This window comes from Zophobas morio, unplaced genomic scaffold (genome assembly GCF_036711695.1).
Source record: "Zophobas morio isolate AGI-343-1 ecotype UQ-CSIRO unplaced genomic scaffold, CSIRO_AGI_Zmor_V1 ptg000582l, whole genome shotgun sequence".
Classification (NCBI taxonomy): Eukaryota; Metazoa; Arthropoda; class Insecta; order Coleoptera; family Tenebrionidae; genus Zophobas; species Zophobas morio.
Window position 1 is genome coordinate 43,822 of NW_026972685.1, and position 15,983 is coordinate 59,804.

The 15,983-nt window shown below is 33.7% G+C and overlaps 2 protein-coding genes and 1 long non-coding RNA gene across 3 annotated transcripts; all 3 read left to right on the forward strand.

Annotated features, from left to right (window-relative positions):
* The first annotated feature begins 219 nt into the window (after nt 1–219).
* Nucleotides 220–1,402, forward strand: LOC135121433 (nucleoside diphosphate kinase-like). Its single transcript, XM_064045758.1, has 6 exons — nt 220–319; nt 374–583; nt 755–899; nt 949–1,003; nt 1,228–1,279; nt 1,330–1,402. Exons 1-5 carry the CDS (start codon nt 229–231, stop codon nt 1,240–1,242), a joined length of 516 nt encoding a protein of 171 aa, XP_063901828.1. The 5' UTR covers nt 220–228; the 3' UTR covers nt 1,243–1,279; nt 1,330–1,402.
* A 2,892-nt stretch (nt 1,403–4,294) lies between these two features.
* LOC135121429 (uncharacterized) lies at nt 4,295–4,763 on the forward strand. The gene is made up of 3 exons (XR_010278972.1): nt 4,295–4,373; nt 4,461–4,532; nt 4,613–4,763. It is a non-coding gene; the product is annotated as an uncharacterized LOC135121429 (long non-coding RNA).
* A 5,493-nt stretch (nt 4,764–10,256) lies between these two features.
* Nucleotides 10,257–15,981, forward strand: LOC135121440 (uncharacterized). Its single transcript, XM_064045766.1, has 22 exons — nt 10,257–10,292; nt 10,665–10,863; nt 11,033–11,143; nt 11,308–11,433; nt 11,488–11,580; nt 11,633–11,704; nt 12,357–12,482; nt 12,820–12,918; nt 12,987–13,105; nt 13,160–13,272; nt 13,324–13,408; nt 13,555–13,668; nt 13,766–13,866; nt 14,140–14,257; nt 14,491–14,613; nt 14,765–14,879; nt 14,930–14,966; nt 15,176–15,209; nt 15,282–15,394; nt 15,500–15,605; nt 15,765–15,934; nt 15,978–15,981. The coding sequence occupies exons 2-22, from the start codon at nt 10,746–10,748 to the stop codon at nt 15,979–15,981; spliced, it is 2,097 nt and encodes a 698-aa protein (XP_063901836.1). The 5' UTR covers nt 10,257–10,292; nt 10,665–10,745.
* Nucleotides 15,982–15,983: the final 2 nt, after the last annotated feature.

Sequence of the window (15,983 nt, forward strand, 5' to 3'; positions counted from 1 at the left end):
AAGTCATTAAAGAAATGTAGAATGCGTGTCTTCTTTTTTTTTTGTTATGGCTTGTTTAATGCCCAGTTCTTATACTTAACTGACTAGTTTTATAATAAAAAGCGTTTTAAGTCACATGGCAATAATATTTTCATTGGGAGCCGGGCTTAATAATTAGCCACTATCATTATCATACCCTCTCCCATTTCTCCTTGGTGTGTGCGAGCTTGAGTTGTACATTTATTAAGCATGTCTTCAGAACGCACCTTTATAATGATAAAGCCTGACGGTGTCCAACGCACTCTTGTTGGTGATATTATTCAGCGCTTTGAAAAGAAAGGTAACATATACTAATTATATATATAAGCGAATTAGAATTATCATTGTTTAATAGGATTAAAGCTTACTGCCTTAAAAATGTTTCAAGCCTCAATGGATCTTCTTAGACAACATTACAATGATTTATCCTCTAAAAGCTTTTTTGAAGATTTAATCAATTATATGTCTTCGGGACCACTTGTGTGCATGGTTTGGGAAGGTTTGAATGCTGTGAAGACAGGACGTCAGATGTTGGGGGAGACCGATCCGTTTAACTCTCTTCCGGGTAAAATATTTTTTTTATTATATAGGTAGACTCCCTATGATTAGTTTCTTCATGCACCACTCTGAAAGTTGTGTGGATAGTAAACCCATCTTAATTATGAGGGTTTTAATACAAAATTTTCTTTTTAAAAATATGACGTAGGGTGGGTTTTAAATAAGTATTATTACGCAGGTACAATAAGGGGGGACTATTGTCTTCATATTGGTCGCAACGTTTGTCATGGTTCTGACTCAATCGATTCAGCTGAAAAAGAAATATATTTGTGGTTTAAAAAAGATGAATTATGTCTTTGGAGCAAGACTACTGCTCAATGGTTGTACGAATAGCTTAAGTATTATTATATTATAATAAAAAAATATTCTTAGAAACCATTATCACGTCGAAATTTTTAGCCCTTGGATTTGTACTAGTAGATTTCGGGTAGCTTTACTTTTAACTTTAAAAGTTGTTACTATCAAAATTGAGTACGTTATTACTACCTGGCAACTTAATCATTTCTTGATACATTTATTACGGGTTCTATATATTTTTTTTGCCTAGCTTATGATTCCCAACTTTATGTCTAATAAAAGTTTGTACATAAGTTTCTGTTAGTTGCTCTGTGAGATTTTAGAAATTAAACAATTTAATTAGTTGTTAATCAGTGGGAGAGAAAATAGAAATATGGTAAGGGAATAAGTGCTATGGGTTAACAAGGTCCCGTTGATTATGTTCAATTATTTTTCTTTTCTTTAAATTTTCTTTAGATCTTTAGGGAGATGCTTACCACATTAAAAAAAAAAGTATTTTATCTTCTCTGACTTTAAAAGGACTGTCTGAAGGTAGAGGATAATAGGAAGTTTACAGCTGGTAAAGATTTTCTTGTTTACTTATCTTCGAATTCTATTAAAGCAATATACAACATAAGTTATAAAAGTAAAATTTAGTTAACGCAATTTTTAAATACGCTCATAACGGCCGTCTTTTTACTATTGTAGTAACGACTGTACTGCTACTTAGTATAGCACCGCATATCATCAATAACTACCGTGCTTCTATATAAAACGAATTCAAACATACTGCAATACTCTTGTAACCGCTTGCTCTACGAGTTTCTCATTCAATAACTGGAAGAGGCGCAGCCTTTATTATTGCTCGGGAACAGGGCGGCCAGCCGGTATGGGCGAAGCGATTACCGCTATGATTCTCTCTGAGTTCGCCTGGCGTCACTGCCAGATAAGATTTCCTTGTATAGCGGCTTTGTCGTTTACGCAGGTTTCCGGACTCCTTTCATGTAGTAAAGATAGTGAAACCCTTCGGCGCAACTTTTTTGTACATAAAACGGTTTCATCTAGTTTTTTAAATTGTTGATGTTCCTTTTCCATTTATGGTACTAAACTTAAATCGAGTCTTAATATAACAATATGATACTAACTACTGTTCACACAAACAAATTGAACTGAATAATATTTTTTATGTGGCTAAGGGGGGGGCATAGGTACATATGTTATGAGAAGTTTCCTTGCTACACCTTTCTCTATACATTATTTTTAGCGACTATCGCTTTTTACGTCCTTTTTTTCTAATGTGCTTGTCATTTATAGTGTAAACCTTCAAGATGTGGTGATTAGGGGCTAGGAGTGATAAGAGATTTTTAATATAAATTTTTTTTTTAATGAATATTACTCCCGTTGGTTAAACTCTGCTAAAGCATTGCTTTTCTAGCAAAAGGATAAGGCTTGGTGTTGGGGTAGTTTTTAACTTTTTAAGACTTATGAGTCCTTACAATTTAGCCCCCCGTTTCCTTTAATTATGTATCCCGGAAGTTCTGATATCCATCTTTGCAATTTTCGCGGATAGTAGATCGTTCTTGAATGCCCATGGTGCCTAGTTAATGATCGACTAACAATTGTTACTTGCTTTTCAAATTAGCATCCTGTTTTAAACCGTTTATTAGAAATCTTTTTGTTAAGTTTACGTACTGAAGTTAAACTGTGCTACGTGAAGGTGCAAAGACCCATTGACTTCTATATAATGTTTATTAATCCGATGTTTCTCAAAGGATGTTTTTCAATTGTTTAATATTTTCTAAAGTGAGGTGCGGATATACTCCCGAGTGAAGAGTGAGTTAATAAGCCTAACTCTATAAAGTTTTATAAGTCTGCCTTTCAAAAGAGAAGCACGTATGGCGAGTTTCAGTTTGCCGTATGCCGAACAAGCTTTACACAGTAGAGAAACTAGTAAAAAAAGCTTTTATTGCAACCCTTACTTTTGTAAATTTTATTCTTGTTATACTTGAATTATTTTTTTTTGTTATTTGTATTGTTAGTTAAATTGTCCAGATTAATAAGCACATCGTTTCAGATGTAAAAGAGAATTGCTAATATCCATTATCTAGTTTAAAGGGTAATTTAAGTAGTGTATTCTTCCAGTAAGACGTTCAGCTCCCGGTCTGTCCTACGAGCGCTAAAGTTGGTGAAGGCCGGTTACAATCTTATTTGAGAAGATCATTACTGATACACTGCTTACGCAGCCGAATTGTTAACTGGAATAGTCAGTTAAAAAGAGTAGTTGTACTATTTCACATGTTGTTTTATACTGTTGCTAAAATGTGTTTTTGCATAGCCTTTTTTTGTATTACGGTCTCTAATTCTTCTAGACAGTTTCTCATGTGCGTACGCGAGCTACTTAGTACTATTTGCTAAGGGTTCTAACTTTGTTTTTCAAAAAAGATATTGGGAAATCTTTGTCATAATAATATTTTTTTTGATGCCCATTTATTATAATTTAAGTTCTAACAGTTTTATAAGGGTTTTTTCAGTCCACGATACCTGGCCTTAGATAATATATGGTCGGCGTTAACAGTTGTTTAGCTAGTATTGCTAATAACGTGGACATATAATATATGAAAGTAAAAGTAAACAAATTAGTAATTAAAAGAAAAAAAGGGGGCTTTGGCATTGAAATTCATAAAACTGAGTATATAGAAAAGGAAAAAAAATATGTTTTTAAATATAGAAATTCAACTTTCTCACTAACTGTAAGCAAGTGGCGTTTAGTTAAAATTTAATGGCATGCGTTTTCATGAAGTGTTTTAAACGGTTTTAAATTTCAAAATTCGTAAAGCCTTAAAAAAGTATATGAACGATATATTTTTTCGAGGGTTAAGTGGCGAATTATAAAATTATTTGACGTACGTTTAATTTGCTTCGATTTAAATCGTGATTACGTGATAAAAATTTATTTTTTTTAAAGTTATTTTTAAATGTTAACACTACGAGAAATAAGAGTAACCCCCTAACCTTTAAGAAGAGTAACACTAAATGTAAGCAGAGTAAAAAAGTTTTAACCTAAGTGAGGGGTTGTATTAATATTTATACATAAAAAATTTATAAATATAATTATCATGGCAGGGGTTTTATTAATATTTATAAATAAAAAATTTATAAATATAATTATCATGGCTTCAGTGCATTTCAGTTGTAGCCACGCCAAATAATAATTGTTGTAAAAGGGATGACAATTGATTTTTAGAGCAAGATTTTAAGCACAAAGAACAAGCAGAAACACGACTACCTCTGGTTCACACAAAAGAAAACCATAATTTTTATATAGTAAAAAATTTAGTTGCAATGTGCTAAGATCTAGTATGCGTCCCTATCATTATTTCCGTTGAATATTACAATGTTGAATGCGACCAATGCCTTAATTAGTCTGCGCTCAACAGATTTTCAAGGATTTCCAACCTTAAAGTGAGCTTGAAGTGGGGGCGCTTGTTATCTAGCTTTCTCCTTACGCATTTTCTCTTTGGGTTACTTTTGCTTCTACATTTAAATTCCCAAGTTTTGTTTTTACTTTAAGATCTTTACGGTCTTTCCTTATTTCCACTTGTGCACAGCTTAGATATAGTTTTTGTGCATTACTCCCTCTTGCTCTAAGATCTTAGTCCTGTCTACTATGTTTGCTCCAAGTTAATTAGTTAACTTTTTTTTTCTTATTATTTATTTTAACTGAGATGTCCATCTTTGGGCGCTTATTTTAAAATTTTAGGATCTATCTCAATGTTCTTGGACTTGAATTGAATGTGCCAATTCAATCTCCCCTGTCGCGTAGATCTTAAGCTTAATCTATAACTTTGTATAAAGGTAATAGTAACAAAATAGGTACAGTTTTATTAGGCTATCTCCCACTCTATAAAGCCTCAAGCTGCTATCGGGGCGCTATATTACAGACATGTATACCGTATATATTATGGATAAAAATTTCTTTAATCTTTTATATATGGCAATTTAAAAACCTTTTGTAAACATTTTAGAATTGTAATATTTTTATCGTTTAGCCCCTTTTACTCTTTGGTGCTAGTTATAAGATTTTTACAAGCATTTCGTTTTGTTTTAAGTTCAAAATTTTCAACTCATCTCTATGGTGGATTTATCAACGGCGCATCGCCAACCCCACCTCCTTTCTTTATTTTTTATCCCTAGTACATATATTCGCGATAGAAGAAACTAACCTACAGACAACTTTTGTCTTTTGTAGCAGGCGCAGTCTTTATCGTCCACGTGTTTAAGAGTATTCTGCATGCAGCTAATATATTGGATCTCTTCACTCCGAATGTGTTCAGATTGTTTCCCAGGGTATTATTACGGTGCCTTCTTCAGTTAAGCTCTGAGGGTTGTACGCTGCTTCGGAAAGTTATCTGTATTTTAGTGCCCGGTGGAAAGCTCTGCCTTAAGTTCGTTCTGATTTTAATCCTGCGGTAGGTTCTAGATTACCTGTGTTACTCGAGGCTGCGTTATCCTGAAAACCTTGCTTCATTGAGTCCTGCTGACACTGTCCCAGATTCATCGACCTTAAGTAACTGGCTTTTTTTGTGGAATTTTCAAAATTCTAGCTTAAATCCTTTGATTTTTCTCCTTTGTGCATCGGTAATAGGAGTACGGTCATTCCTTATTCCCTACTCGAGCTAGGTACTGTTCCACAAAAAATAATTGAATAGGACCTTAGAAAGGGTGAAATATAACTTTTGTCCCTTTTTCATTCCACTTAGTAGAACACTTGAAAGAGCTGGCATTTCTAGGTTGCTAGTTCGTTATTTGTTTCTACTAAATCACTGTGCAAAGGTTAAAACAAGATCTAACTTGAGTGATTTCGAGCTAATTTAACCAACCTTAACTTTGGTAACCTAAAAGGAAGGACGAAGTAAGCTAAGGTGCCTTTCTTAAGGAGTAGATTAAGCTATATTGTTGAATTGAAATGAAACAAAAAATCAATCTAATGGTTCACCTTGGAACCTTTTAAAAAGTCCTAAAAACCTGTGTTTACTTTAAACTGTCAAGAAAACAGCAATAATAATTTAAAAGGGTTTCCTTATCCTACGCAAACCGACTTGTCAGGAAGGGATCATAGTCTTGATGCTACTAGCCTCATAAGAACTTGGTTTAAGTTATGTCACAAGGCTCTCATTCTGACTATCTTTCTGAAAATTTAAAGAGTCATTGTAACGCCCTACAGAGCAACATCGCAAATCTGTAACTTAAAAACTATTGACATTTAAAGAATATCGGTTGTACGTGAATACAATAAGTAACGATAATAAAAGGGAGCGGAGCGGGTACATATATAGTACTAGTACCTAGTATTTACTATAGCACAGACACTATTCGCTAGGCAAAGGCACCAAACAGTGCCAATACCATAGACAACGCGAAGCCCGCTCCGTACTAGCAAAAGGCACTAGCACAAGAGACAAGGAAAGCGCACTGAAGCCGCTCGAGGAAAACAAGCCAACTCCGGTGAGAGTGTCCATGCTATAACGCGAGGCGGCGCCTGCCACACCAGCGCGCTCTGGAAAGAGCGTAAATCTAGATCACATCACTCATCATAGAGCTCTTGTTGTAGCGGCGTTCGTCTTTGCTACTAACCGTAAACCATAGTAGTGTGCTCTATAACTTAGCAGCTTTCGTTAACTATTTATCTAGTGTTAAAGTTAACTACAACTGATCAGCTTAGGTAAATTAGATTGAAAACTTGCTTCAGCTGGCAATGCCAGTACTCAACGTCAAAAGATCAAACAAGTAAACAGTAGTTATCTGTTTGTGTGGTATTACTTGATACCTTTATAAAGTCATTAAACTTGCGAGCAATTCTCGTGACAGCAAAGTCAGCTAAACAGAGCACAAGTCGAATACAGATAAGGTAGAACCTGCCGAAGGACTCTATTTAACTTTAGGTTTTTGTCATTTTTAAGAGCAAGTCTTTCAACACGTGCGTCTCTAACATATAATTTGGTTAGCTATTGCAACCTGCGGCTCTCCTTGGTACAGTTCAGCTCATGATTCATAGCACAGCAAAGGAAGGCACCATAGTCACGATCCTAGGTTGTTTGATTAGTCAGATAACGAGTCCAAGCTTCAAAAAGGAAGCTAGCCATGTTGTTCTTAGGTTAACGTGGTGATCCGCCTAAGCAGAGGGCATGAAGGATAATCGCGGTCGTGACACCATCGGATAGTAGAGGGTGACATGACCCAAGCCAAGATTATCCTGTGACCCGCTGCCGTTTGTGCAGTACGCCTGGAATTTGGCTAAATAAGAAATTTAAAGCGAGCTGTAAAGTAGGAATCCATTCTGGTTTAAAAATACCTAAACCTCAAATCATATGTAATAACCAGTAATTATATTTATAAAGGGGACCCATGGTGATGCGAGTTCACTTCCATTAGCTTACTTACCTATAAGGTAAAAATGCCCAATGATCTTGGTACTAATCTAACCATGGATTAGGAAATAAAGTAGCATTAAAATTAATTAAATTTAGCTTTAAATAATTTATAGGTAAAAGTATTGAGTTGAAAACTCGAAGAATGTATTCAGTTCCACATTTAAACATAATCAAGGTGTCCAAGGACATACTAAGTTTTAAACGACATCCATGTCTTTGCCTCAAAGACTGATTAAAAATTACGGGTAATAACAATTTTTTAGCCTCAAAAGGAGCGATTTAAAACTAAATAAGAATTTAAAAACCCCCACTTAAAGAGCATGGTAATTAAGCTCCGTGCTAGTTCTTTTACGCATTGCCCCTGTACGTTTACTATTTTTATTCTCGCCTTTGTGCGGAGACTCGTAATGTACCTTTGCGGTGTGAGCGCAGCAAGTTAGCCTTTCGGCGCGATTCGATTTGGAAACTGTAAGTTAGTATATGCAGTGGAAACATTTTGTCGAGCGATTGGCTTTGACTTCGGACGTTGGCTCGAATCTTGTGAGCCTCGTGCCACCTTGCACACTCTTCATGGACGTAAGATTACTGTCCCTTCCCCATGTTCATCGTGGTAAAAGTGGTCAAAAAAGATTAACCCTATATATAAAATCCGTGTTTCCCTTCGCACCTATTCCTGAGAGCTGCCTGATGGTTTCGATCTAAAAAAAGGTAACAGGCCATCCTAAGATGGACTGCAACGTAAATGTAATGATACCTGTCTCGGGTCATGTCACCCTCTACTAACAATAAAGGTCTTACTTAACTCTTTGGCTAATGCAGGAAAACACAGGTTACTGTAATGCTTAAGACACCTCGTTGTCATTATGGTACCTTTCGGACTACAGCTATATCGTAAGGGTTTCGTTGTACTTGGAAAAGCTCTGGGGTCCGGTCGGATCGTATTGAAAAACATGCTTTAAAAAATGGTAAAAAGACGGTGGTGACTTAGCCATTCGCCAGGTGAAAAAAAATCTTCCCTGTAACATGCAACAAACTAGAATGGTTATTAACGTACCTTGTGCTTGATACCTTCGCGTTCATTAACTATTGTTTGAAACTTCATGTTGACTCTGTAGCTTCGAAAGCAAAGGGCTTAATAACCTTACGGAATTAGAAGCTTCGCGATGATACTACCATTACCTTCTGCAGCTATTCCTCTTTAGGCGTAGTGAATGAAGATCCGTCATAATAAACCACATCTAACATATACACAAAGTTGAAGAAAACAGGTAAGTTATGCAGTACAATACTTAACATCCGAACAATTAGGTTCGACCGAAAGCCATGTAGGAAAGAACTGTAGAATGAGAGATGACTAATAACACAAACCTTCCTGTCCGGAAACACTAGTATGACTAAAGATACAAAAGCAACATAACTTATTAGCTAAATGTACAGTCACAGTGCTAGAAACTATAGGATGGTGCCGCGAACTTAACTGTTTAGCTACTATGGTAGCTAGATAGTGTTATTAGCTAACTCTCTCTCTCTCTCTCTCTCTCTATATATATATATATACACGACGTTTGAATACTAGAACATTAATATCCTCTCTGGAACAACATAGATTGGATTGAAATCCCGGGAAATAACGTGCTTGTAACTGATATTGGGATTAACTTTAATAAACCATGTACTCATATCTCGTGGTGTTATTATACGACGTTTCCGTAACACTAGTTATCGCACGTGCTTTATGCTTGCCCCACATTTTTTATATTTCTTTCCTGAAGGTATAAATATCCTTCCTCAACGGGGGCGATATACCCTTCACACCTCATTTTCTCCGTCAGGTGAGTAACGCCTGGAAACATATAGGCAACTCCTTAATTCTTTAGGGCTAAAAGCTACCAAAATCTCAAAATAGTATGTAATTTAAGAAACTCCCGAACATTTTTAATTTTCCGAAAATTTCATAAATTTTAGGTATAAAAGCGGTACAAACCTAGAGCAAAGTAGATCTCTACCCTTTGTTTCTTTGCTTCACTCTATTGGCTATTGGGTCGGAGGTTAGGGGTCAAAATCCTGATTAAATTGAAAGAGTAATTGTGCGCGCTGGGGATTTTTTTTTGTTTGTCGGGTGGTGAGCGTTGTGCCACTCAAGCTGCTCAAGGGCAACCAAATTAACTATTTTTTGTTTTTAATATTAGCCTATTACTCTCATTTATTTATAAAATGTTAGTTTTGAAATTTTTAATGAAAAACTCGTCAATAAAAATTTATGATCAAGTTACTAGTAGGGCTACCACGATATGGAGGGTTTCAACATTTGATTACTGTTAGGACTATTATTATTATTTTAAAAGCTTAAAAGTAAGAAACTATGTTAAAAAGGCGGAAAACCACGTTAGATGACAAGTATTTTTATTAATTATGTTGTTACTTGATTAAAAGGACAAAAGCTGTAAAAAAATAGGAAAATAAAGTTTCATTTTTAGACTATATTTTTCTAATTAAAGAAACCTCGATCCTTTGTTCCTGACTGATATTCTAACTATAACCTATATATATTAAATGTTAAATATAACCTATATATATATTAAATGTTAAATAGATTAAAAAAGTTTCACATAGCACTTAAGTGAAATTGAAAAGAATTTATAAAAGCTTTCACACGATTTTAAAAAATTGTTTAAACTTAGTGTAACTCTAAAAGTTTTACTTTTTTACTTATATATCAATATAGCCTTATGATATAGGCAAAATGATTAAAATTTAATACATAAAATCTTAAAATAAATAAAGCAAGAATAGTAACAACCTACGATTTCACTTTAACATTTTAAAGTTATATTTTCATCTTCCAAATTCAATAGCTTTAAAATAAATTATGATTGGTTTATCTAATAAAGATGACAAGCCAAAATTTACTTCAGTAAGTAGTAAATGCTCCTTGGAAATCAGAAGTTGCGTTATTTCGAAATTAATGCTAGAGGAAAATCCGCTTGTACCTAGTTACTTTACTTAAAGGTTAAATTTCATAATAAATGTTTACTAAGCGAAGTGTAGTAAAGAACCATTTTTAGAAGTTTTAATTAATTATAAATTTTGAACCGTCTTCCTCTCTGTTACAGGGAAGATTATCAAGTTTACATCAAAGAATTTTTAGTTTATCAAACTTCATATATACTTTTATTTCTTATATTGAAAAACTTGAAACTTTAAGGAAAAGTTTTATACTTAGAATAGCTTTATAACCATTTTTTTAAAAAACGAGATCACCTAATAAAAGGCGCCGGTACACCTAATATTGCGGTTTTTTACCGAGCTTGTTCTCAGACTTTTAAGTTATATTACTAGTGTTAGTTGTATTTAATATGTTATTTTTAATTCTTTTACTAGTCTAGATTTTTAAAAATTTACTGAGCTGAGTGTATAAAAAACTCGTCTTCTCTTGTGGAAGTTTAGCTGAGAAAAACAGCAATGATAGCTTTAGGAAAGAATGAAGATTCTCATCAACAGAAAATAGCAAAGAAAGCTGACGTTTTCCTTTGTGCAAAAGATCAGAAGCGTCAATTTACGGCTTTGCTATCTTTTTTAGGTCAAAATTTTTATTTGCATTATCGAGAGATAGTTACCTCAACTCAGAATTTTTTTTTCTCAACCTTTTTAAAGTAGCTCACTTTTTTGTGTTGAAATAATCTTTTGCATAAAGTGACCATCCAACTTTTTGGAATTGATAATAATTTGTTGAACTTTGGTAAACTTAGAGTTGGCGGATGAGAAACAAGTTAAAACGTTCTTTGACAACTACTTTTCTCGGATTTTTGGTTGTATTTACGATGCCTTCATAACTTGTGAGGCAGCTTGCAGGCTAAGAGGTTCGTTTAAATATTATAAATCCTAAAGAGCTTCTCTAAATTTGAAAGGAGACCTATTAACTCCCTTTTTTTTTAACCCACTCGGATAAGTAGATAGCAAAGTTTAATTTTATCTTTTCATTTAAGAATTACCAGGTGAAAATAATTTTTTTATATAACCCAAGTTTTTAAGGATAAAGAAATCGGACAAGACTTGCTTAAAGAATTAGAGGAAATTTTAAATGTTTTTGAGCTTGTGCTTTTAAATTTAAAAACACTTACTGGACGCCTTTGGCAGTACCACAGCTTTTGTAATTATTGATGCTTAGTTCCAAATGGTTTATGAGCTAAATAAAATTAAACAGACAATGTCATCCGAAAATTGACTCTTCCCGGCACTGCGTCAGAATGGAGACTTAAAGGTCTTCGATTATTGTGGATGTGGCTATGTTGTACAGGTTACATTTTCCTTATCTTTGTAAACTTATTACTTAAAGCTTTCTTTATAAGGAAATGCTACGCCCAAGGAGTCAATAGAGTTATTTATTGAAACTGTTCCATTGTTCGAGTCAATTAAGAATGGTTTTTAATTTTATAATTTTCTTTATAAATTTGTTTGGACACGTACAAGTTGAAATCGTAGTCACTCAGTTCATCTTCCATTCAAGTTTATACTTAAACTGTACTGTGGGCATATGAAGGCACTTCATAAAAATTCGGTGCACTAAACGTCTTTAAAGCAAAAATATTTTGTGCTACGGGCAATTATTATAGCCTTGGAAGTTATTAGCCATGCGCTGCTGTTATGTTATCGCTTATCGTCCCTTGTTTACTCGTGCACTGTCTAGTCAATTCTTTAAACACGAGTACAATAACTTAATAGAAAAAGTTCTGGTTCATTATTTATTAATTCTTCTAGGGTTTACTATTTTTGTTTAAGTTGGCTTAAGCTAATGCAGTAAATTTATAAATCTAGGGAGTATATATTATCTTAATGTAAATATGGATAGTTGTTACTGGTGGACACTGACTTTTTCGCTTGCTGGTCGCTGTCCAAATAAGAATTTTTTATGAGGAAATTCTAAGTATAACATTTATTTACAACATTAATAATTCTTTGGAAATCGTGCAAAGATGATAATACTCTGCTTTTCGTATTTATGGTCATATACATTTCGTCATACTTTATTTTTCTTGTCATTCATAATTTTTTTGACTAACTATTTTTGTTTAGAAAGTTTAGAATTGGAGGCATTTCTCCCTGCAGGTTCCTCTAAAGTTGATTCTCACTTAAAAGTTATTACTGAAACAATATCACACTTCTTTGAGTATTGCGACTCCTTGATCAATTCTGACCAAGGTACCTTACAATAAGAGAAAGTTATTCATAACTTTGACTGTAATACAGTTGTTTTTAGTAAATATTACAAGGCAGTTATAATAATAAATTTATTTACTTTTGTACTAATTATATATTTGTAAGTTTAATAAATACACTAAAGTTTGACTTTAAATGTATATTCGGAACACCAATTATATTAATTAGCTTTGTCACTGAAGCTCAACGTTGTTAAAATTTTACTCACAAAAAAAAAAAAAACATAAAAGAGTCGAGACTGCAACAAATAAGAAAACTTTTTTCCTACGTTTTTAATTTAATTGAATAAAATTAAAATGTTATCATATAAAAATTATAGCTGCTTATACGTTCCTGATGTCTTTGTTTACTAAACACCATTTATCGCGTCTTTACGGCGACATCTCTAAAGGTTGCGGTCTTCTGCCCGAAAAGTTCGGTACCATATTTTCTATTCTCACTGCAGCTTTAAAGTTTATCAACACTTTTATACCATTAACCTCCAAGAAAAAGAGTGCTTTTCGACTTGCCCCGTTGCAATAAACCTCATACTCGCTAAATACTTCTGTAAACTAAAAGATGAAGAGTATGTGCATTGCAAATTGCTTCCTGCCGTATTTACAACGGTATACTAACTACCATTAAAAATATTGTAATGATATCTTACGAAAATGCAAAAGTCTAAACAGACCATGTCATTGCTGAATGCAATACTTCGTCAAATTTTACTTTCCTCCCCGCCTAATGAGGAAAATACTTATGACTTCGGCTTTCCGCTTTTAGTGTATTCACGGTAAAAGTTATATATAATTACGAGAAAATTACTTTTCACTTTTTAATTTAGGTGGAGCCTTGCGAATTCTCCGGATCCTTTTAACTTTGAAAGCGCAGATGACGATGAGGACCAGTTTGTCACGTCATTTGATACAGTTAGAATTTATATTCATAATAAATAAATACTTGCGTTATTTGCGCTCTCTTTCTTTAGTTAGCTTCGTAAATTTGATTGGCTGATACTTTGTATATAAACTAAATTTGAAACCGCCACTTTTTATTGTTTATAAATTTTATTAAGGACTCCCTTTCTTTCTGGACTAACTACACCCGTCAAGGACAACTAAGAATCTACATTCAGAACGCCATGGATGTGTTTATTACGATATATGAAACTGAGCACGTCAAGCAACAGGTAAACTAAAGACAAGAAGGGAGTAAATATCACACTTTATTCCAGGAAGCATGGGTTTTCCGAGAGTTTTACACCTCACGAATCTCTCATACAAAAGGTGCGGGTTTGCTTGGACTCACTCTCTTTCATAAAAGCCATTGCAGCAGGACATGGCTCTGAAGACAATAAAAAACGAACAGCTTGCTCTAAGAAAACCTGGTTCTCCTATAAATTCATTTCTCTTTCTGTTGATTGGCTTATATAGCTATAGATGGTTTTTGTATGCATATTTTTACATACACTAGCAGTAACTATAGGAAACCGTAATAATATAATAAAATAAACTCCAATAACTTATTAAAAATACACGTCTCCAAGTGCTTCATTGCCAATTTTACGCAACGCCCGCTGAATATATTATATACACCCGCAAAATCTTCATTAGGCTTATTTCTCCCTCGCGAACTTAAATTTTATTTTTTAAATATCCAGGGCGTTCATGCAACTAAAGTTACTAGAAGTGGTCGAATGTTTATATAAAGAACACATCTCGGAAAAGCAAACTGCCAACCAACCTTTGGCCACGTTTATCGTTCGACCGATCATGGAGGTTCATTAATATTCTCTATGTTAACTGTACTTTTTTTATTGTTTTTTATTTCTTTATATCCTTTTTTGTTGGACTTTGTATATCATTAATTTTTTTGTATAAATTGGCTCCTATCATCGTTATTATTATGATATCTTTAATGAGCCTTCTTTTCTGTCCGCTTTTACTTGAAGTGTAGATCTCTATTTTATATCTTCATGTTTTCAAGACGTTAAAGGTTTTACTTTTTCTAGACTTTATTTGTCGTGTTTATTCTGTCCAATGTGAATAATCCAAATCCATCGAGCTTTTGGTTGTTATTCACTAGTACGATTTCCAAGTGTCTTCTTTGGAAGGATTTTGTACTCGGCTGGAAGGTTTCGTCACCAGTTGATAATTATGTTCTTTTGTTAAAAGGAAAATACAATCTTAACTTTTATAAATTTCGCAAAAATAAAGTGCTGTAAAGTAGTAACCACTTCGATGACTGTTATATTCCGCCAAATACTCCATTTTTCATATGTTTAGAAATGCATGCACGTGTTGAGCCAACTGCTTTCGTTGCATGTGTTTAAAATTGACCAGCGAAATTTGCCTTCCAAACTATATTTAACAAGGAAGGATCGTTTTCGAAACGCGCCAAGTAGTGTTACTTTCTTTAACTCGAACTAGATTTAATTTTTTTTCGGACAGCAGATGAAGGTCCCAAGGATGGCACTACCATTTCTCAGTTAGTATTCTACGTTTTCCAAGCTACTACTGTTTATTAATATAAGAAACAAAAGAATTATATAAATATATAAAGTAAATAGACAATAGCATTGCAACAACATAACCAAATGATAGTATAAAAGATTACTCGAGTTTAACAGTTACAGTCGACCGTTTTGTATCTCATTTAAACTTTAATCACAAAAAACTTTTTTTTCATTAATATAGAAGTGCTTTGAAAAGCAACGCCTCTTCTCTTCCGGTAAGAAACTTATGAAAGAGTTTGCTTTCTTGAGAAACATTAGGAATGTCCATCAATACATATTTTATTCAGCCGGAAGTAAAAAGTGAGGAGAATGTTGCTTTTGCATCTTTTAATGATCTGGAAGACTCTTCGATTCCATGGACTCCGCAAATTGTTTACTTTATTTGGAAGAATATTCTTACGTAACTTTTGTAAATAGTTAATAGTAACTATTCTTACTCAATAAAGAAATGAGTTAATATTTTATTAATATGAAAAATGTTTGTTTCGATATTGTTATGCGTTAGTTGCTTGGGCAACATTAACGACTTAAATGATCCCTTCTGCTTCTCCGTTGCATTGGACTGTCTAAGTGAAACGCACGAACTGTTGAAGTGTATAGAAGCCAATCAGGTTTTCTAGAAGTCGGTTTTAAGTTTTATAGAAAGTCATTAAAAAATGTTATAAACTCGTGATATATATTTATAATATAACGAAGTAAGAATTTATTAAATCTATACCACAAAACTCTAATTTTACTTGTTATTATATTTATTATTTATCCTTTTTCAGGGGATTCAAACTGAACACGACACAAAAGTTCCTATAGTCCAGACGAAAATTCCGCTTTACTTTTTTTTTTCATGGGTCGTCCAAGCTTCCAACAAGCCCGACTCCTTTAAAACAGGCATCTCTCTGCTGCTGCTCTTATCTATCTATCGCATTCCGTTATATATACTATTGTACTCACTTAGTAAAGCCTCTTGTCTGCTTGAGTTTTTACAGTTAAAG